Source organism: Schistocerca serialis, chromosome 4, assembly GCF_023864345.2.
Source record: "Schistocerca serialis cubense isolate TAMUIC-IGC-003099 chromosome 4, iqSchSeri2.2, whole genome shotgun sequence".
Taxonomy (NCBI): domain Eukaryota; kingdom Metazoa; phylum Arthropoda; class Insecta; order Orthoptera; family Acrididae; genus Schistocerca; species Schistocerca serialis.
The window spans coordinates 959,370,225-959,392,009 of record NC_064641.1 but is presented as its reverse complement, the minus strand read 5'-3'; the positions used below and the strand labels follow the sequence as shown (position 1 = coordinate 959,392,009).

Below are 21,785 nucleotides of genomic sequence, written 5' to 3'. Positions count from 1 at the left end.
AGTGGCAAACCCTGCAAGAGAGGCTCTCTACATCACGGTGTAGCTTGCTGTCCAGGTTTCGAGAGGGTGCATTTCTGGATGAGGTATCGAATATATTGCTTCCCCCTACTTATACCTCCCAAGGACATCACGAATGTAAAATTAGAGAGATTTGAGCACGCAGGGAGGCTTTCTGGCAGTCGTTCTTCCCGCAAACCATATGCGACTGGAACAGGAAAGGGAGGTAATGACAGCGGCACATAAAGTTCCCTCCGCCACTCCGTTGGGTGGCTTGCGAAGTGTAAATGTAGATGTAGATCCTCTGCTACCTTCACTATTTCTTCTCTCAAAGCTACCCATTCTTCTTCTACTGTATTTCTTTCTCCTGTTCTTGTCAATTGTGCCCTAATGCTCTCCCTGAAGCTCTCTACAACCTCTGGTTCTTTCAGTTTATCCAGGTCCCATCTCCTCAATTTACCACCTTCTTGCAGTTTCTTCAGTTTTAATCTACAGTTCATAACCAATAGATTGTGGTCAGAGTCCACATCTGCCCCTGGAAATGTCTTACAATTTAAAACCTGATTCCTGAATCTCTGTCTTACCATTATATAATCTATATGATACCTTCCAGTATCTCCAGGCTTCTTCCATGTATACACACTTCTTTCATGATTCTTGAACCAAGTGTTAACTACTATTAAGTTATGCTCTGTGTAAAATTCTACCAGGTGCCTTCCTCTTTCATTCCTTACTCCCATTCCATATTCACCTACTACGTTTCCTTCTCTTCCTTTTCCTACTGTCGAGTTCCAGTCACCCATGACTATTAAATTTTCGTCTCCCTTCACTATCTGAATAATTTCTGTTATCTCATCATACATTTCATCAATCTCTTCATCATCTGCGGAGCTAGTTGGCATATAAACTTGTACTACTGTGGTAGGTGTGGGCTTCGTATCTATCGTGGCCACAATAATGTGTTCACTATGCTGTTTGTAGTAGCTTACCCACATTCCTATTTTTTTTATTCATTATTAAACCTAATCCTGCATTACCCCTATAATAATAACAATAATAATATCAACACTTTGGAAAGGATCACCCCGTCCTCCAACACAGCCTATCAATACCGCATGTAGCAGCCCTCTATGTCCCTGTCAAATCCTTGCACGCTTCCACAGGCAGCACAGTATCCTCTCCCAATCCTGCCCCACTGTCCCTTCCCTTTCGTATCCCATGTCTCCCCATTATCACCACCACCCACATCAGCAATTTCCTGTTCATGTTAGACACAGTTGCAGTTGGACCCAAAGCACACAGAACAGTTGCTGTAAGTGTGTGACTTGTGCTCATATGAATATATGTGTGTGTGTGTGTGTGTGTGTGTGTGTGTGTTTTCTGTTGGGGAAGAAGAGCTTTGTCCAAAAGCTTAATTATTTTAATAGCCTTTTTCATTGTGCCTGTCTGCAACTCAGTGCCTTCTCCCTTGTTTTCCATTTTTCACTTAAGTTGTCACATGAGCACGTTGTATATGACTACAAAAGTCAGATGTTGACTTGAAACTTCCTGCAGCACTTACGAGTCAAATGTGAGGGATGTTTGTGATAGAGCTTGTTGAAGCTTCATTGTTTATCGTCTTGTGGTATTTCTCTCCAAAGATATATACAGCCCTATGGATGATTTACCTCCAGCATTGATTGTTTTTTGTAGCTTTTATTTACACTGGTGTGCTCTTAACTCAGTATCTGTTAAGCATGAAATTTTATGTTTCATTACTTTAGTTTGTTATCCAGATTGACATTTGTGATAAATTTTGTTATCAGCAAATTTGTAAGGTTTATGTAGTAACTTGGTGTGCAAATAAACAAAACCAATAAACAAACAGTTCAACTATTGAAAAGGAAATGATGGCCTGTCACTTTTTATCCTAGTTGGAGAATTTGTCTCTGACATTGTTAATGTATCTGTTGTTTCCTTCTCTATAGGAGTACATGCAGTGTGTTACTGCTGTGGATGGCCACTGGCTGGCAGAATTGGGCCCTATGTTCTTTTCCGTGAAGGAGACAGGTCGCTCAGGAAGAGCCAAGAGACGACAAGCTCTGGAGCATCTTCAAGAAATGGAAAGTCAAATGAAAATTGCACAGGAAGAGATCAGACTGCGCAAGGAAGAAGAGGAACGAAAATTGCAAGCAGCCTCAAAAGCGTAAGTGTGACCACTGAACAGAGAAATCAAATGTTGAGGATGCAGATGTATTATTTCATTCATAATTATATGATATGATGACTTAATGTAAATGATTTTTTACATATTGCATATTTTCACATATGCTTGTGTTCTATGTTTCAAGGATGTTATCCAGCACAAATTTAATTAAGGTAATCATACTTTATTTAGTTGAAGGGCAGAGCTCCCATACAGGTATACAGGGGGAAGTTAAGAGCTGTAACTGTGTACTTAGTATCCCTCTCATGTCCCTGTTTTGATTTAAAAACAGTTTCATTATTTACATATGTGGTGTCTGTCCTTTCAAAATTAGGGCAAGATCTCTTCAATGCAGATGCACACCAGGCTTGAACTCTTACGGGAATCAGCAAAATGGTGCGAGTAATGAAGATGATGGGCAAGGGGCACTACATTAGTAGTCTTTGAATTTGGTTCTGACGGGAGGCATGCTAGGGTAGTCCGTGCAGTTACAATGACCACCATGTCCATGTGGCTTAGTGGCTAGAGCGTCTGCCTTGTAAGCAGGAGACCAGGGTTCGAATCCCAGTCCCAATTGATTTCAGTGCCTCACATCCAGTGTCTGTAACTCTTTCATGTCTTAGTTTCATTATTATTCATTTTAATTGAAATAGTCAGTAGTATGAAAGTTGTGTGTTTTAAACAATTCAGGATGAACAATGTATGTAAATATAGTCACTGTTTATTTGACAAGTATTTTAACCCAATACATTCAGTAGTGCAACTGTTAACCACTTCTGCTGCTCTTAATCAGAGCACTGCTTCTATAGTAACACCTTATCATAATCTCTTCAACCATTTCACTAATTAATATTTATCATCTCATTACATTTCCCGTGCTCACTCATCATCTACATTAATCTTCCATTTTATATCAATTACTTCTCCATGTAACACTGCTCTACTAATTCTGACCAACTGAAAATTCTAAACGCTTCCTCCCAACTCAAACAACTAATTGATTAATTTTTTAACAGTGTACAGTGCTGTGCCAGACAGCCTTGTTCTTGCTGGTATTTAGTCCCTGCACACACACCAGCCAGCAGTACCCCCCCCCCCCATCCCCCTCCCCACCTCATACCCTGCTGTCCCTCTCCATTCCCCGCCCCACTACAGTTTGTTGCGTTTGTTCAGTGCCAAAGTTGCATTCTGGCTGCAGCAGATGGAGGTAGTGGTCATGTGTGTGTGAAGCATGCCTGTATGTGTGAATGTGTGTGTGTTTTCATTTCTGAAGAAGGGCTTGGCTGAAAACTCATATGTGTAACAGTCTTTATGTTGGGCCTGTCGGCAACTCAACTCGTTATCTATGCAGTGAATAGCAATCTAACCTTTTCACAATATTTTAATTGATTAATAAAACACAAGTACACTCAAACAATAAACCTTGCATTATCAATAATACAATATCTAACAGTTGTCTCCTAGGTTACCAAAGACCTTGGCCTCAGTAGATATGGAACACTTATGGTATGTATGTTGTGTCATTATTTGCCCTTGTTCCTGCCTCCGGGGATCCATCCTTCCATTGAGAGGAGTGTTTTCTAATCCCCATCTGGACATCCAGATTTAGGTTTTCCATGGTTTTTCTGCATCAGTCAAGGTAAATGCCAGTATGGTTCATTTGAAAAGAACACAGTCGAGTTTCTTCCATATATTTTTCCTGTCCAACTGTGTGCTCCATCTCTCATGATATTGTCATTTATGGAGTGCCAAGTGCCAGTCTTCCTTCCGTCTGTCCTCCATTCTCACTCCAACACAGTAGATTTATTGGTTTGTTAAACAGAATCAGTTAAATTAACCATATAGCGAAAATTCATAGTTGACTTGATTCCTCGTTGTTTTTGGTACTGCCAGTCATCAGTAATTTTCCAGGTGGAACCATTAACAGGTAACTGGACTCAATAGACTTTTGAATTTGAGAGTTCTTTATCAAATGCCATCAGCAATTTGAGAGCAGATGTGCACCCATATATTTATGGGATTGTTTGATTAATGAATGAAATATTCGTGGTATGAAGAGTTAAAAATTAAGTTCCAAAGGGCAAATTTTTGAAGAACTAGAATGAGATCAATGACAGTGTACAGAGAACAATATGTGCCCTAGAAAGAGAGAATAAATTGAAGCAGTAAATGAAGAAGCAGTATGGCTGAAAGACGAATAATTATTTTACTTTCTGCTCCACTGGTCTGTGCGTTTTAGCATGTCAAAATTCTGTTTTGTATCTCACCAGAACCATCCTTCATCAGGCAGTGTTTGTCCTTTCATGTTGGGTGTTCTTCATATTTGTAGTTTGCTTGTACACTCTAAGAGCATTCGAAGTTTTATATTTTCTGTTCCTCACTATCAAGTACCACAAGTGCATTGCTCATCAGTATTCATGAGCACATGAAACTCTCTCTTCCCTGCAACCTACAACCTAGGCCTCCATGCAAACATATTTGCACCTACAGAAAATTCCTCAACACCTACACCAACCACCTCTTCCTCATTTTGTTCTCCCACACTACACTATGGATTGTGTCCATATATAAATCTCTTCATCTCATCCTATGATGACAAATTTAATCTCTTCATCTCATCCTATGATGACAAATTTAACTCTGAAGCACCCACTTTGTCACCCAGTACTACACTAGCCTCAAATGGCACAATACATTACTCTGTCAAGTCTTAAGATTTTCTCCAGTCAAACTCTCAGATCAGATCATCCCTCCTTGATATTGTTCCCACATGACTCACTGGCACCTTCCACAGCCCTTCAAAAGTCCATGACATCCTTGTCAAACCATGCAATGAGTCCATCCAGCACTATTTAGGGCCATAGGTGTATGTATGAGGGGGGGCATCATGTGTGGCTGCACACTTCCTTCTGGGGTGTATCTTGTCAAAGGATTTATTCCAAAAGCTAGCAAGTTTGCTTTCTTTCTTTGTGTTTACCTGTTGGCAACTCAGTGCTTCTGCTGTTTGTTGACTAGTCTCATTTACTCTAAATTATTTTACATTGTGCCAGGGCCTTGCTCACCATATTTGTTAATCGATGTGATATTCTCAGACTGTTATCCCTACCCCACAGTCCCTTCCTCTGCAATTCCACCCACTGTAAGAAACACACCATGCAGCCACTCACTACCGCTTACTCCAGCCCCACATCTGGTAAGTTCTACATCAAAGGTATATGAAACCATGCATGCTATGTACCACCATGTGGTGACTGTGTGGCTTTTTATGTACGAATGACTACCACTAAACTGCCTTGAGTCAGGAGACTTGAGTCTTGCTACACCACATAAGACATTTAATTGCATTATTTTTTCCACTTTTAAATTATCTTCCTTCTTAGGCCACCTTTATTTCTCATTTATCATCTTTGAAATGAAGCTTTGCACATTTTTCACCAATTTACTATGACCTCCAACTCTTTCTCATGCCACCTCCTTTTCCTCATCCTCACAATAGGTATGTCACATTCAGCATGCTCCTCCTTTCCAATCTTCCCTAACAAACCTCACTTTACTTTATGAGCAAGGTTGGGATTTTTAGATGCAAATTGAAGATCAAAAATGAAGGTAACAGGTGCAAAAATAGATAAAAAAGGGACTAAAAGGTCCTGATTTACTCAACTAATTCAACAAATTCTCCTATTCTAGTTTGTTGAGTTACAAGCAAGTACATCAGGTCATCATTCACTGTAAAAATGACAAAAATGAAGCTCTGTACTTCAAGACAATAAGCCTTTCTGTATTTTTAAAAATAAGTCTGCTCATGCTAGAAGATACAATGTCTTTATGGATGCTAAAACCGCAGAAACCGGTAGGAAAACTTTTTATTCACTCAGATGTGGCAAATACCTCAATACCTGGATTCTTCTGTAGACTAGACTCAAGTTTGTCTTTGGCAAAGCCTTCTAACTACTCCCTAATGGAAGTGAAGTAAAAATATCCCTTTGTTATTCGTCTATGAGACCTTGTTCTTTTCATCATTAATAGCTGTTGTGAGGTACTTGTAACTATGGATGCACAACAGTTCTGTCTGCAAATGATGTATTTTCTCCAGTAGCAGAAGTTTCTGTGCCGTGGAAAGTATTGGCTAGATCCAAAAAAAGCACAAACTCTTTAATCTTGTGAAAATTCTCACACAACATAGCAGCACACCCAACCCAAGAACCCCAGTGAGTAATTACCAAGAAATTTGTTGTGGGCAGGCCAGTGATTTCCTTGTAGGCAACAATATGACTCAGAGCTTTCTTTTCAATCTTCTTCAGAGCAGAGATGAAGTGATTAGTGATGTCATATTCATTTGCTCACGTCTCAGTTAGTTAACAGCTGAAACCAGGTGCTGAACCTTATCTTTAACAACCAGAAGAATTTTCTCAAACTCAGTACCACAAGGCCACTGTTTTTGACAGAAATCCATGATTTCGTTACTTTACTGCCATTGGTTTTTTTTTTTTCCAGCTCTTACATTTTTTAACAGTGCAGTATGGACTTAACTTTCTTCCCTGCAAAGGGAAAAATTAAAGTGTTCAAAATATATCATCCCACTGAGTATATTGTTTCATCCAAAATTATTCCCACATTGCAGTCAGACACTTCCTCCTTGACTCTTTGTATGGTTTCTTGGTAAACAGGCTCCACATAGTTTTTTCTTAAAATACTCTCAATAGGCATTGATATCTTTGTGCATTTTTGAAAAAAAATCCCTTGAAAGCAGGATGGATCATCTTACTGAGTGGAATTCCTGCTTGTGTAAGAGTTGCATACAAATCGATGTTGAATTTCTTCACATTTTGGCTTTTTGAAGAACCCTGTTCAAAAGCATTTCATAATAGAGGTTGCCGTAATTTATTTGTGTGAAGAGTGGTGTTCTACTTAGAGCAAGAAGTGTGTTGTTTGATGTGATTTCCCTGGTGTTTTTCATCTAATAAAATTCTTAAATAAATGTAAGAAAATGGTAGCAGAAGAAAAGAGCAAAAGCTGGGAGAAATTCACTCAAGAGTTGGCAAAAGATGTTACTAGTGGTAAGAGGATGATATATGGAATTACAAAGAGTATGAGGAAGGAAAAACATACACAAAGCTAGTGAAAGGGGAAAGTGGAGAGCTATTTATGCAACCAGAGGAGTCAAGGAAAATACGGATAGAGTACTTTGATAAGTTACTAAATGTGAAGAATGATAATGGAAAGTGAATAGAAGTATGGCAGAGGGGCCAGATATAATGATGTTAGAAGTGGAACTAGCTCTGAGAAAAATGAAAACAGGAAAGGCACCTGGGATAGATGAAATTATTGCGTAGATGATAAAGGCAGCTGGACCAATTGGGCTACAGTGGCAAAAAGGATGTGTACCAGAAGAATGGGGAAAGCTAATAATAATCCCAGTTTTCAAGAAGGGTGTCAGGAAAGTACGTGACAACTATCGAGGGTTTACACTTATATCCCAAGTAGCAAAAATAATGGAGAGAATACTGGACAGAAGAATGAGAGAAAAAGTGGAAGGGCATTTAGAAGAGGAGCAGTATGGCTATCTTCATGGTAGATCAAGAGTGGGCCCAATTTTTAGTATGAGACAGTCGATGGAAAGACATTGAGAGTATGGGAAAGATCTGGTGATGAAATTTCTTGGCCTAGTGAAAGCATATGAAAGTGTTCCCAGGGAAAAGGTATGGGCAACCTTGAAGAGAAAGGGAGTTAGAAAGCAAACACCTGAAGTCATCCAGGCAATGTATGAAAAAAGCTCTAGTTGTGTGCAGACACCATTTCGAAGAACTGAATGGTTTTGAGAATGTTATGGGACTAAGACAAGGAAGTGTGTTATCACCACTGCTATTCATAATGGTGATGGATGAAAGTCAGAGAGGGAAGCCCACAGAGGAAGGGGGATGAAGCTGTTACCATTTGCTGATGATATTGTGGTGTGGGGAACAAGCAGTAAGGAGGTACAAAAGAAAATAGACATCCTAAATTATAGGGTCGAAAAATATGGAATGAAATTTAGTGTGGAGCAAAGCAAGACCGTGGTGGTAACCAGAGGGGATAGAGAGGGCAAGAGACAAATTCATATTAAGGGACAGGATATTGAAAATTTGGACAACTTATTTGGGAAATATATTAATGGGAAATGCTCGTTTGGAGACAGAAATTAGCAAAAGAATACAACAGAGTACTACATTTTACCAGTGTGTGAGGGGCTTGGTGTGGGGAAGGTAAGTGCCAATGAGGTGCAAGCTGGTGCTATACAAGACTGACTTCACACCTATACTAATTTACAGCTCAGACACTTGGACTATGACTAGAAGATAGGAGAGTAGGATACAATCCAGTGAAATAAAGTTTCTGAGAAATATGCTAGGGAAGGCGAGGAAAGACAGAGTGAAAAATGAAAATGTTAGGAAGGACATTGGAGTGGAGAAGTTGACTGAGAAAATTGAAAAGAATAGATTAAAATGGTTTGGGCATGTGAAGAGGATGGGAGAGGGAAGAATACCAATAAGAATGATCGAGTTCAAGATTGAGGCCAAGAGGAAGACCGAGAACAAGATGGATTGATACAATAAATATGAGTTTAAGGAGGAGAAACCTGCTATGGAACCAAATTGCAGAAGAAGAATGGTGGAAAGACCAAGTAAAGTGGCAAAGTATCATTGATACCCCAACCTGACCAGATGTTGGATAGAGGGGAAACGAAGATGATGATGAAAATTCTTAAATCATAAATAGTGCATCACATAATTGTTCCATCAGTTTCTGTGGAATCTTGCTTGACTTCCTGAGCCAGAACAGAAAAGCAGCATGGTAAAGCTAATTCCGGTGAAATTAAAAGTATCGAATGAAATACACTCGTTGTTATTTGCACTGTTGCAGGCTATTTGTGGTGATAAAGTGAGACAAAGAGGATTTGTCATACACACAGCTATTTTCCATTGTTGCAGCTGTGCTTTCATTCTCACATTTACTGAAAGAGGCAGGCTCACTAATCGCATCTTCACTGCAAGCTGAGGAGACTTTAATTGAAATTTAAATATTTTGTATTGATTTGAAACCATATACAAGTAGGATTAAACTCACAAGTCATTTATCTTGTAAATAATAAAATGCACATAAGAATATTACTGAGAAGCTACAGTAAAAGAAAAAAAGGGGCTTATGGACATGGTTGAAGGAAAGGCAGAATGGGGCATGAAAAACATCTTTTTGCAATGAGAGCCAAACTGTGCACTGTGGTATCTTTCTGCAGAGCTTCAATTTATCTTAAGAGAAAAGGTTCACATCTAGAAATCCTAACCCTGTTCATGAGGAAGGAACATACGAGTTCCAAATACTAGGTATAGTTTTTAAGTACTTTTAACTGTTTTTGTCGAAATTACTTGAATTGTAGCATTCTGAAATAAGGTACTGTCCAGCCATTCTGTCTCTTTTATAATTTAACAACTTTCTCAATTGAATTTCCCTTTTGATATGATAAACATTATTTTATGTCCTCTCATACATACCACAGTGATATTAAATGGCAGATGGTGTGTGACATCCAAAAAGTAAACCAGAGTGTTAGGCTTCAACAACAAAAGTACATCTTTTTAATACAAGATTATCAAAAATAATGAAATTGTTATTAAAAACTCTCATAACTCTGTTACTGTTGTTCCTGGCATTCTTTTTCCAATTAGTTACATTACCTTACACAGTGTCATTTTACTGTGATGGCTTATTTCATATTGTACGTGATATTACTGTTTATATTATTTACATATGTTATAACTGCAATGCAGTGATACCAGAATTAAAATTTTTACAGTGGTGAAATTGTTACACCTGGCCTTCGAGAACCTGGTACACCTGCAACACCTAGAAGAACCCCAGCACGGTTTGGTCTTTGATGGAGTAAAGCGAATAGTTCCTGATTAATATTCAAGGATAAAATGTTTTGTTTGCCATTGCTGAAGGTGTTTTGTTTTCTTATATTTCGTTTATTAAGACATTTTTCATTGACATCTCAAGAGTCCTGTGATTGTATTAAACTTTTAGCAGGTCACAGCTGTGTTCAGAAAATGAAGTACTACACTGTTATTGACCTATTTGTTTGTCACCATGTTTGCATTATTGTACAAAATGGGCATTCAAGTAAACATATTATTTTTTTACGTGTGTATAACAAAACCATTACTAAACATAATTGTTTTAGATAGCCTTCTCTTGAATGGCACATGGAACATGGTGACTCAAAAGCATAGAATCCTCATGAATTTTATTTTAAGAAAGATAGTCATGTAAAATTTTGTATATTTGATATGTTTGTTTAGCTCTTGGAGAAGTTTATAATTTAAAATTACCCTGTAAAGAAAAGATGTACATTATTAGAGTTAAATAGAATTTGTGAATATAATGTCACAATAGATTATGTACATGTACATGTGCATGTTTTTAAGGAACATACATGGAAACTGATTAAAAAAAAATAGTTGGCTATCTACAAATGTGCAGTATTCCTTTAGTAACACAGAACTTGTGTGTTACTATTTCATCATAGCAGTGGAAGATTTAGATGGGTGCCTCCTCATGAGAAATACAATATATATTTTAAGATGTTTGAATAGTCATGCATCAGTACTACTAAGGGACCGATGTTTTATCTTATTTGAGATTTGTTCTGTATCTGAGTACTGTGGCAAAGATTAGTTCCATATGGTGCACTTCAAGTAATCTGCATACAAAAACCATTCCTTCACATTGCTGTAGTATTGTGAAGCCTACATTTTTAGTACCATGAGATTTCTTTGGTTACAGTATGCCACATTATCATACATTATGCAAAAGATATTTAGACAGATTTTCGAGTGACTTGTTGAAAATTCAGTTCATTAAATGTAACTTGCAGTTTACTCATTTTTAGCTACCTCTGTCTCCAACACTGTGCCATTTAAACAAAAAAAGAAGTGTCTAGTAGGGGAGCTGTAGGCAGATTCTGTGAACTGTAATGTTGTTAACCACTGGGTTTGAGAATTCAATAGATGGATAAGACTTTAACATTCACTGCCATTGTCTTCTTCCTTACTTCTCCTTTTGCTCTGTCTCTTCTTTTCTTTCTGTCTTGACCAGCATTTATCTAGAAGCTGATAGACAAAATACAGTACTGTGATGAGTTTTCTCTTTTGGTTGCAGACATAGAAATAATATTTCACATGAGTGAAAATGACCATGGTAAACTTCATGAAACATTGTTTTGTTGCTGGAGTTTGCAGTTTTTATGTTTTCAGAATGGAGTTCAGAACCAAAAGATAATCAATGACAAAGCATTCTATTATTTTAAAACTGTTTTAAACTAGTTTCCATAAAATGATAGTACAATTTTTATATTTTTTGATTTCTCTTCTTTGCAAAAATGAACACTTGTTTTATAAAGTTCTTTGTTTAAAAAAATGTAAATAAATAGAGTATAAAAACATAACATTGTTCTGTTCATTCCATACATGTGTGTGTATCCCCATCTCCCAACTCCCTCTCCCTCTCCCTGTCCCTGTCCCTGTCCCTGTCCCTATCTGTCTCTCAAGGTTTTTCCGAGAAACTTATGTATTTGTCTGCAAGATGAATTAAATGCACTGAAATGTATTGATGGTAATGAAATTAGCTAAGATGCTATGACATGAAATAATATTAGTGCAAATTCTTTAAATATGCTGAACCTGAACCTGCATGGTAATGAATCAGTAGTGACAAATAAAAATTTTTACCGGACTGGGACTCCAGATATTCTATTTATTCCAAGCAGTTGCCTTAACCATTAAGCTGTCGAAGTGTGGTTCCACAAGCCTGATGATTCAAACTTTTACTGTCACTGGTGTTCACACACACACACACACACAGCATGGGCAAAATAAAACTGCTCATGCTCCTCTCCCAAAAACAAAAACTTTGCTGTGTCATTACATTTGAATGAGTGAGAGGAGCTGACACGTTTAGAGACCAGTTGAGTGCAACATAAAATGGCACTTACAATAAAACAGCATGTGTTCATTGTTGAGGTTCATGCAAACCATACATCATGTATATGGAACTGTTGTGCAAGTGCTTAAGACTGGAAGTGTTGTGGCGAAACCTCCAGCATAGCCTGCAACGCAAAACTTAGTGGTGAAATGGTGCAAAACAAGCTCTATATTGTATAAAATCCGAATAACATCAGAAAACATTGCTCAAGTGAAGGAAAGCCTGGAACAAAGTCATGAATCTCATTTAACTGTGCAAGTGGGAATTAACAGATCATCATATTGAAACAACATAAAAAAAGACCTTCATTTGTATCCCTACAAAGCACCTGGATGAAATTTCATGTGTTGTGTTCTGTCAGTGGTTTCTGAGTGAAGTAGAATCAGGACTTCAGGATCCTCGGTTTTTCATTTCTTCAGATGAGGCTTGGTTCAGCCTGTCGTGATACGTGCGCTCACAAAACATATACCATTATGCATCAAAAAACCTGCATCAGTACTTTGAAGAGCCCATCTCAAGATTGGTATTAGGTGCATGATGACTCGTGTCCACATCATAGTACGATTGTTGCACCAAACTGTTAATGTTAACTGGTCTGTCTAGAAACTGTTTAATCCATATGTGGATAAATTCATAGAAGATGAATGAGTGTTTGGATATTTTCAGCTACACAGAGCAACAGCACGTGTCACCGTGAGAGCTTTGTCCCAAGTGTATGATGTGTTGTATTAGGTGTGGACAATCAGCAGAGGTAGTCCAATCTCATGATCACCTGATCTTTCTCGGTGTGATTTTGACCTGTGGAGAAAATTGTATTCAAATAAATCTCTCGTGCTGGAAGAGTTACTGCAGAACATTGAGAACACTATTGCTGCTATTACTCAGGCCGAGCTGCTAACCACATGTCTCATTTTGATAAATCGGGCACAGTACAGCATTGACATTAATGGTGCCCATTTCCAACATCTTCTGTGATGTTCATTAACAAAGGTAAATCCCTCATCAGTCTTATGGTAAATATTTTCCTTTTCAATATTTCTTCTATAGCTGTCTTTTGGCGAATACCAACATTAGCAACTTGAGCTTGTGTTTGAAGCTTTCACAAACAGTATTTTTCCCTTAATATAGAAGAAATATAGGTGAAGTTGGACAGTACAAAAGAAAGTGTGTGAGTGTGTACAGCAGAAACTACAGAACACAACCACTGCAGACAAGATTCATAATTCGTACTCATTAGGAACAGATGAGACAAGGCTATGGAGAAGTCATAATACGTACAGTGAAATGAAAAGGATAAAAGAAAATCTCTTGAAATTCCAGAATGAAAATAATACTTAAAAGAACAACAATAATAGAAATGACACATTACCAAAAAAAAGCCCTGCAATTGACTAGATGAGGACTATTCAATACAGAAAAAGGGTGAGGAGTAAAATGCAAAGAGCTCTAGAAATGCAGATGTTTTTGGTTGTCACTGGATTTATTACATGCAGAAGAGACAGAGTAGCCGTGAGTGATCAACAGACAAACATTCAGAAATTTGTCATAGTGTACAGAGAAGAGTAGGTTAAAAAGTTGGAGGAGCTTCAGTGGCACTGTTAGCACTGATGATGTAAATGCTGTCAGTAAAAATAACGTGTTCCAGTGTAAACAACCCTGATCTTCAGTGGTATTGTTTACAAGGTGTCCATCACAGACAATGGAAAGTCCAGGATGGAATAACAATAATATGGAAAGGGTAGATTGCTACTCACCACATAAAAGAGGCATTGAGCCACAGACAGAAAAGAATACCAGAGATATTTAAGCTTTTGAACAAAGTCCTTCCTCAGAAGTAGAAAACTCAAACAACTACAACTGACATGTGCATGGCTACTATCTCCAGGCACCTGGAGACTGTAGCCATGTGTGTATTTGTTGTTGTTGTTGAGTGACTGTGTGGAAGTTCTGTTTCTGAGGATGAACTTTGTCAGCAAGATTAAATATTACCAATATTCTTTTCATTGTGCCTATCTGCAACACAGTGCCTCCTCTGTTTGGTGAGTAGAAATATGTTCTTTCTAGATTGTTGTTATTGTAATGCAGGGGACTCAACATTCCTGCACGATGTGTTTTTCACTTAACAGACAGATAAATGTGACCAACACAAAGATATACTGAAAGTTCTAACAAAATCTCACAATTTGTTTAAATAAACTGGCTATTGTGTAATGTCTCCAACTCATAGCTCTGGTGCAAAACATTTTCACAATTGTGGTCTAAGTATAATGACTCTCTTGACTGGATTTAAGAAGAATATCTTGCCAGAATTATAAGAGAAGATAGGCTTTGAGTTATGGACAGTTGACATGCCAAACTGACTGATTAAAGTGAACATGGGATGGTGTAGAGGCCAAGGTCAGTAAAAAATAGCAGAGGACCAACATGTCAATTGGCCAGAAGATATTAAGTATCATGTCAATAGATATATTTTTTTGTACTGAACATTTTGTGATTTAATCATGTATCATGGCTGATACTTGGGAGTATTTTTCCTGGAAAAATAAAAGCTGCTTCTCATTACTTTTATTCCATAATAACATGATCCAAACCTAACTGAGAGCAATAGAAAGTCATGTCCTGACATATCACTGAGCTACAATTACAGAATATTGAGACCAAAATGGTTATGTGACAAAGAGTGTCTTACAGTGGACAGTTCATTAATGTGTAGCATATTAGTGAAGATAACATGATAAAAATGGCTAACTCCTTTAGTTGTTACCAATTAGTGGTTATCCTTCACAAAGAAAATTAAATGGGTGATACTATTTTGCCTACAGTCCATGTAGCATAAGCTACACATTCATGTGTTCTACATCTACATGGATTCTCTGCAAATTACATCTAAGTGCCTGGCAGAGGGTTCATCAAACTACCTTCACAATTCTCTATTATTCCAATCACCTATTGTGCGCAGAAAAAACGAGCACCTATATCTTCCTGTATCGTTTCTCCTTATGTAGGTTGGCATCAACAAAATATCTTCAGATTCAGAGAAGAAAGTTGGTGATTGAAACTTCATGAGAAGATTCCGCCGCAAGAAAAAACGCCTTTGTATTAATGATGTCCTCCCCAAATCCTGTATCATTTCAGTGACACTCTCCCCCCTATTTCAGGATAATCCAAAAAGTGCTGCCCTTCTTTAAACTTTTTCGATGTCCTTCATGCTCTGTCTGCTAAGGATCCCACACCATGCGGCAGTATTCTAAAAGAGGATGAGCAAGCATAGTGTAGGCAGTCTCTTTAGTAGATATGTTACATTTTCTAAGTGTACTGCCAATAAAACTGTTGTGACAGTGCCACGAGATCTAAAAGTGCCGCTACGTCAGTACGCGAACACGGCGATAGAGGTGCTCCCACGGCACGGCAGTGGAGTGACAGATTCGGAGTTGGAAGCATGTAACTCGCTATTGCTCTACATTGTATATCCACGCAATTTATTAGGTTTAAAGGTTATAACACTTTTTGGCGACGAGGTCGGATATTTTTTTTCCTGCGTTGTGGCTTTGTGTGTTCGTGTTGTGGCAGACATGGAACAGCTTCTGCAAGTGCTCATTGACCAACAAACACAGCTGACGGCTGCTATTCAGGCGCAACAAACACAGCTGACGGCTGCTATTCAGGCGTTGTCGACGTCGCTTACTCATCGCCTGTCTTCCTCTTCTCCGCCTCCGTTACCTCCTTACGACGAGGCCGCTGAAGACTGGGAGGATTATGAGAAGCGTTTGCGGCAACACTTCTTGGCTTTCGGCGTTGTCGACGCTCCTATGTGTAAGTCGTTATTTCTATCTTGGATTTCCCCACGGATCTATCAGCTGCTATCTCAGTTAGCCCCTCTGCGGGAACCAGCCTCTCTGTCCTTCCAAGAAATGTCTGACTTATTGTCTAACTATTACCGAAAAAATACCCATGTTGTTGCCGCCCGCATGTCGTTCTACCGGTGTCGTAAACAGCCCCATCAATCCTACCGGGCTTGGGCGGCGGAACTACACGGTCTGAGTAGGAAATGTCAGTTTGTCACGGACACTCATCATGAGTCTTATGCTGATTCAATGGTTAGGGACACTATTCTCCGGCTTGCTCCTGATAAAGGAGTTCGGCAACGTGCCTTACAAGTGCCAAACCCATCATTGTCGGAAGTTCTAAGCATCGCTCAATCTTTTGAAGTGTCTCACGCTGCTGGTGCGCAAATAGATGAATGGTGTGATGTAGGCGCTGTACAGACCACTTTCGACATGGACAATTTGCCTGTTTCACAGGGGAACGACGATGTGGCGGCGGTTCACTCGCGTCAACAACGTTGAGTTGGCCTCCCCCGCTCGCAGCGAAAACAGCAACCACAGAAGCAGGTTCGTTCCGCACTTCCTTCTTGTCCACGTTGTTTCGTACAGCATGACAGGGCCGCGTGTCCAAAACGTTGGGCCACATGTAATTCATGTAGGAAAAAAGGCCACATTGCTTCTGTGTGTCAGTCCCCTAATGTTCCTGTCGACGAGGACGAGGCATCGGACATGGACGTTAACTGTGTGCTTTCTCAAACAAATAACTTGTTTGTTACTGTTCGTATTCTGGATAAAGACATTCGCATGCAAGTGGACACTGGCTCTGCGGTAACTCTCATTAATTCTCGCACGTATTTGGAGTTGGGCTCCCCTCCCTTGTCTCCAGTTACGCGAAATCTGAGAACTTATAATAAGCAGAAAATTCCTATCGTTGGCCAGTTTGTGCTTCCACTGCCTACAAGTCTGTTGTTCGGCCCCTCACGTTTTATGTGGTGGATCATACTGGCACTGAAAACCTGTTTGGTTATGATGCTTTCCAGTTGTTCGGGTTCTCCATTGATGATGATGTGCACCTCATATCTGAGGATATTCCATATCAACAGCTAGATGGATTGTGTTCTGAATTCTCGTCCGTGTTCTCTGCTGGTCTGGGTCGTGCCAAGGAATTTGAAGCCCACATTACTCTTCAGCCTACGGCTCGCCCTAAGTTTTTCCGGGCACGCCCTATTCCGATGGCGTTGCGTGCACCTGTCAAGGCTGAGATAGACAGGTTAACAGCTTCAGGGATTCTCCTTCCTGTTACCTCCAGCGAATGGGCATCGCCAATCGTGGTGGTTTCTAAACCAAACGGGAGTCTGCGATTGTGTGGTGATTTTAAAGCCACTGTCAACGCTCGGAGCCTCATTGACACTTATCCTCTTCCCCATCCTGAGGAGTTATTTACCAAGCTCGCTGGGGGCCAGTTCTTTTCCAAACTTGACTTATCGGAGGCGTACCATCAGTTGCCGTTGGATGCTTCTTCCAAGGAATTTCTCGTCATCAACACTCCTTGTGGGTTGTATCAGTACCATCGGTTACCATTTGGCGTCGCTAGCGCGCCGGCCATTTTTCAGCGGTTTTTGGAACAGCTCACGGCTTCCGTTCCCGGCTGCATCAACTACCTGGATGACATTGTTGTCACGGGGGCCTCCACTGAGGAGCACCTTCGCAATTTGCGTTGGCTGTTTCAGGTTCTGCATTCGGCTGGGTTGAAGTGCAATCTGGACAAGTCACAGTTCTTCCAACCCTCCATTGTTTATCTTGGTTTCCACTTGTCCCGTGAGGGCATACGTCCTCTACGACAGCACGTTGCGGCCATTACCACTCTACCCCGGCCGTCTACGGTCAAAGAACTTCAGGCGTTTCTAGGCAAGATTGCTTATTATCACAAATTCATTCCCTCCGCGGCGGCGGTGGCTCATCCTCTGCATCAGCTGTTATGCAAAAACGTTCCTTTCTGCTGGTCCGACGAGTGTGAGCAGGCTTTTGTCCACCTGAAGGCTCATTTGCAGTCGGCACCTTGTCTTGCCACATTCCGTCTGGGTCAGCACTTGGTTCTGGCGACTGACGCGTCACAGTATGGCCTAGGGGCTGTTCTCGCCCATCGGTATGAGGATGGGTCGGAACGACCCATCGCCTACGCTTCCAAGACCCTCAATGATGCCCAACGGCGTTACTCTCAAATCGAAAAGGAGGCGCACGCTATCATTTATGCTCTAAAAAAGTTCAGCGTTTTTTTGTATGGTTCTAAGTTTCACCTCATCACCGACCACAAGCTGCTGGTCTCTCTGTTCAGCCCCTCGGCGTCGCTTCCAGATAAGGCAACTCACCGCCTGCAACGTTGGGCCCTATACTTGTTTCGTTTTCACTATGAGATTCACTATCGCCCCACGGCCCAGCACGCCAACACTGATGCGTTGTCGCTTTTGCCGATGGGCCCCATCCCGGTTTTCGATCGAGATGAACTCCTCTGTTTCCACATTGATGAGGAAGAACGTCGCGCGGTCGAGGGTTTTCCACTTACAGGTTCGCAGGTCGCGTCGGCTACTGCGCGGGACCCGGTCCTGCGTCAGGTGATCGGTTTTGTTCAACGGGGTTGGCCGGACAGGACCAAGGCCTGGGCATCGGATCCCCTTCGCAACTACCATGCCTTGCGCCTTCGTCTGACTGTTCGTGAGGGTGTTGTTCTTCTGGCCACGGATGGCGCATCTCCACGGGTCGTGGTGCCAGCCTCTCTTCGCAAAGATGTTCTCAAACTATTGCATGAAGGCCATTGGGGGATTTCTCGGACTAAGTCCGGGGCCCGCAGGCACGTTTATTGGCCCGGTATTGATTTGGACATCGCCCACATGGTTGCTGCGTGTGGTCAGTGTGCTCAACAACTGGCTGCACCTCGTACTATGCCCTCTCCGTGGCCTGATCCGGCGCAGCCGTGGGAACGGGTGCACGCTGACTTTGCCGGCTCCTTCCTCGGCACTTATTGGCTACTGTTGATTGACGCCTTCTCGAAGTTTTCGTTTGTTGTTCGATGTCCGTCGCCCACCACTGCGGCGACGACGCTGGCTTTGTCCAAAATCTTGCGCTAGAAGGTCTTCCATCCACGATTGACAATGGCCCTCATTTCTCTTCGCAGGCCTTCCGTGATTTTTGTACTGGACAAGGGATTCATCATGTTACAGCACTGCCCTTCCATCCGCAATCGAATGGGGAGGTCGAGCACCTTGTCCGCACATTCAAAAGCCAGATGAAAAAATTCCTTAGTGATTTTTCCACAGATGACGCTCTGTTGCAATTTCTGAGTTCGTATCGCTTCACGCCTCTGGGTGATTGCAGCCCTGCTGAACTCTTGCATGGCCGCCAACCGTGCACTCTACTGCACCTGCTTCACCGTGTCAGGCCTTGTACTGTGTCCCCTAGTGCGGGAAAATACCCGGTGGGCGCCGACGTGTGGGCACGGGGGTATGGATCTCGCCCTAAATGGATTCCAGGGGTGGTCCAGGCTCTTCGCGGCCGCTGGTTTTGTGAAATACATACGGACGACGGCATGGTTGTTCGCCATTACGACCAGATGCGCCCATGAGTGATGGCCACGCCAGTGCCACCGCCCCTTCTTTCGTCTCCACCAGCCCAAGAAGCCAGTCCTGTCGCTGCTGCTGATCTTCCGGGCGTGTTGCTGCAGCCGACGTCGCTACCGCTTCCGAGTACGCCGGAACCGGCCCCAGTCGCGGCGCCGCCTTCTCCAGGACACATCTCGCTGGAGCACACCCCCAGGTCCACGACACCTATGGATGCTGCTCCAGAGTTTTCCCCCATCATCTCGTCCAGGAGGCGCGTTCCACGCGCAAGCTTCCGTCCTGGACATTTTCGACCATACTCTCGTGTTTCTCCGCGGGATCTTCTCGGGGCCTCCCAAGAGGCCATGGATGTCTCCGCACTGTCCGTGTCTCCAAGGAAGTGAGTGTTTTTTTTTTTTTCAAGGGGGGAAAAGTGTTGTGACAGTGCCACGAGATTTAAAAGTGCCGCTACGTCAGTACGCGAACACGGCGATAGAGGCGCTCCGCAGCTCGGCCGAGCGCGTGAGCTCCACCTGGCTATGAACGGCGCCGGCCGCATCTCACGGCATGGCAGTGGAGTGACAGATTCGGAGTTGGAAGCATGTAACTCACTATTGCTCTACGTTGTATATCCACGCAATTTATTAGGATTAAAGGTTATAACAAAAACAGTCTTTGGTTAGCCTTCCCCACAACATTTTTTTATGTGCTCCTTCCAATTTAAGTTGTTTATAATTGTAATCCTAGGTATTTAGTTGAATTTATTGCCTTTAGATTTGACTGATTTATAATGTAACCAAAGTTTAACGGATTTCGTTTAGCGCTCATCTGGATGACTTCGCACTTTTCATTATTCAGGGTCAATTGCCAATTTTTGCACCACACAAATATCTTTTCCAAATTGTTTTGCAATTTTTTTGATCTTCTGGTGACTTTACTAGTCGATAAACAACAGCATCATCTGCAAACAACCTGCAAGATGGCTGCTCAGACTGTCTCTTAAGGGGGTTAGGACGTCAAACGGGACGACTTGGAGCAGGAGAGGCACCACAGGACATTTTAATTTCCACTGTCTATACTTTTACCAACAAATTTATAAAACTTTGTCAGCATGACCAGGAAGGATTCAGGATTCACACTCATAGCAGTGGAAGTTCACAAATATGACAAAATAATTTTTTTTTTACATGTGAAATTTCATCATTTTTTCAGTTACTGGTGGCAGAATTTCATAAGTAGGACAGACTCTTTGATGAATTTTGCACAGCATTTTTTTTTATTTATGAAAAAATGAATAAGCTGTTACATTTTAAACTTTATGTTTAGAACAAAGTCAAATTTTGTAGTCAATTATCTCAATTTTTACCACAGTTTTTAATTCCAGAGTTTCATACACCTGTAACTATGGTTTGTATGCTGTGCAAAATTCGTAGAAGAATCTCTCGTAGTTATGAAGAAAAGTGTACCTATAGGAACAAATGCAGCCAATAAGAAGTGAAAAACTGATGAAATTTCAGATATAAAAAAATATTTTGTTGAGTTTTTGAACTTCCATTGCTAATCCTGAATCCTTCCTGGTCATGCTGCAAAAGTTTTATAAATTTATTTGTAAAAGTATAGACAGTGGAAATTAAAATGTCATGTAATGCCTCTTTTGCTCCAAGTCGTCCCGTTTGACGTGCTACCCCCCCCCCCCCCCTTAAATTGTTTATATAGATAAGGAACAGCAAAGGGGCTACAACACTACACTGGGGAATGCCAGAAATCACATCTGTTTTATTCAATGACTTTCTGTCAACTACTACAAACTGTGACCTCTCTGACAGGAAATCACGTATCCAGTCACATAACTGAGAGGATATTCCATTAGCACGCAATTTCACTACACGCCGCTTGTGTAGTACAGAGCCAAACATTGACATTGTTAAACATTTTCAACTTCCCTGCCCATCCTATATCCAACTGGTTCCATGGACTGATTCCCTAGGGGCAGTTGTAAAATGTCTCTCCTCTTCTGTGGCAATCACATCTTCCCCAAGGTGTTTCTGGAGTTCATTTAGCATTATAGAGTTGCTCCAGCACCTGCCACAGAGTGTATAGTGAGGGAAAGTTGGTGCTCCTTGCTTTATTTAGCAATAAGGTCCACATCTTGTCTAATTTTAATCCTCC

General features: G+C 41.0%; 1 protein-coding gene across 2 annotated transcripts in view; it reads left to right on the top strand.

Annotated features, from left to right (window-relative positions):
• The window catches only part of LOC126473610 (pre-mRNA-splicing factor ATP-dependent RNA helicase PRP16-like), a 186,931-nt gene extending 175,343 nt beyond the window's left edge, over positions 1 to 11,588 (top strand). The window contains exons 20-21 of one of the 2 annotated variants that reach the window (XM_050100779.1): positions 1,965 to 2,182; positions 10,014 to 11,588. In XM_050100779.1, the coding sequence (XP_049956736.1) occupies positions 1,965 to 2,182; positions 10,014 to 10,095 (300 nt within the window). In that variant the 3' untranslated portion in view covers positions 10,096 to 11,588. The remainder of the gene's footprint in view (positions 1 to 1,964; positions 2,183 to 10,013) is intronic. The other variant, XM_050100780.1, reaches the window with a different exon arrangement.
• Positions 11,589 to 21,785: the final 10,197 nt, after the last annotated feature.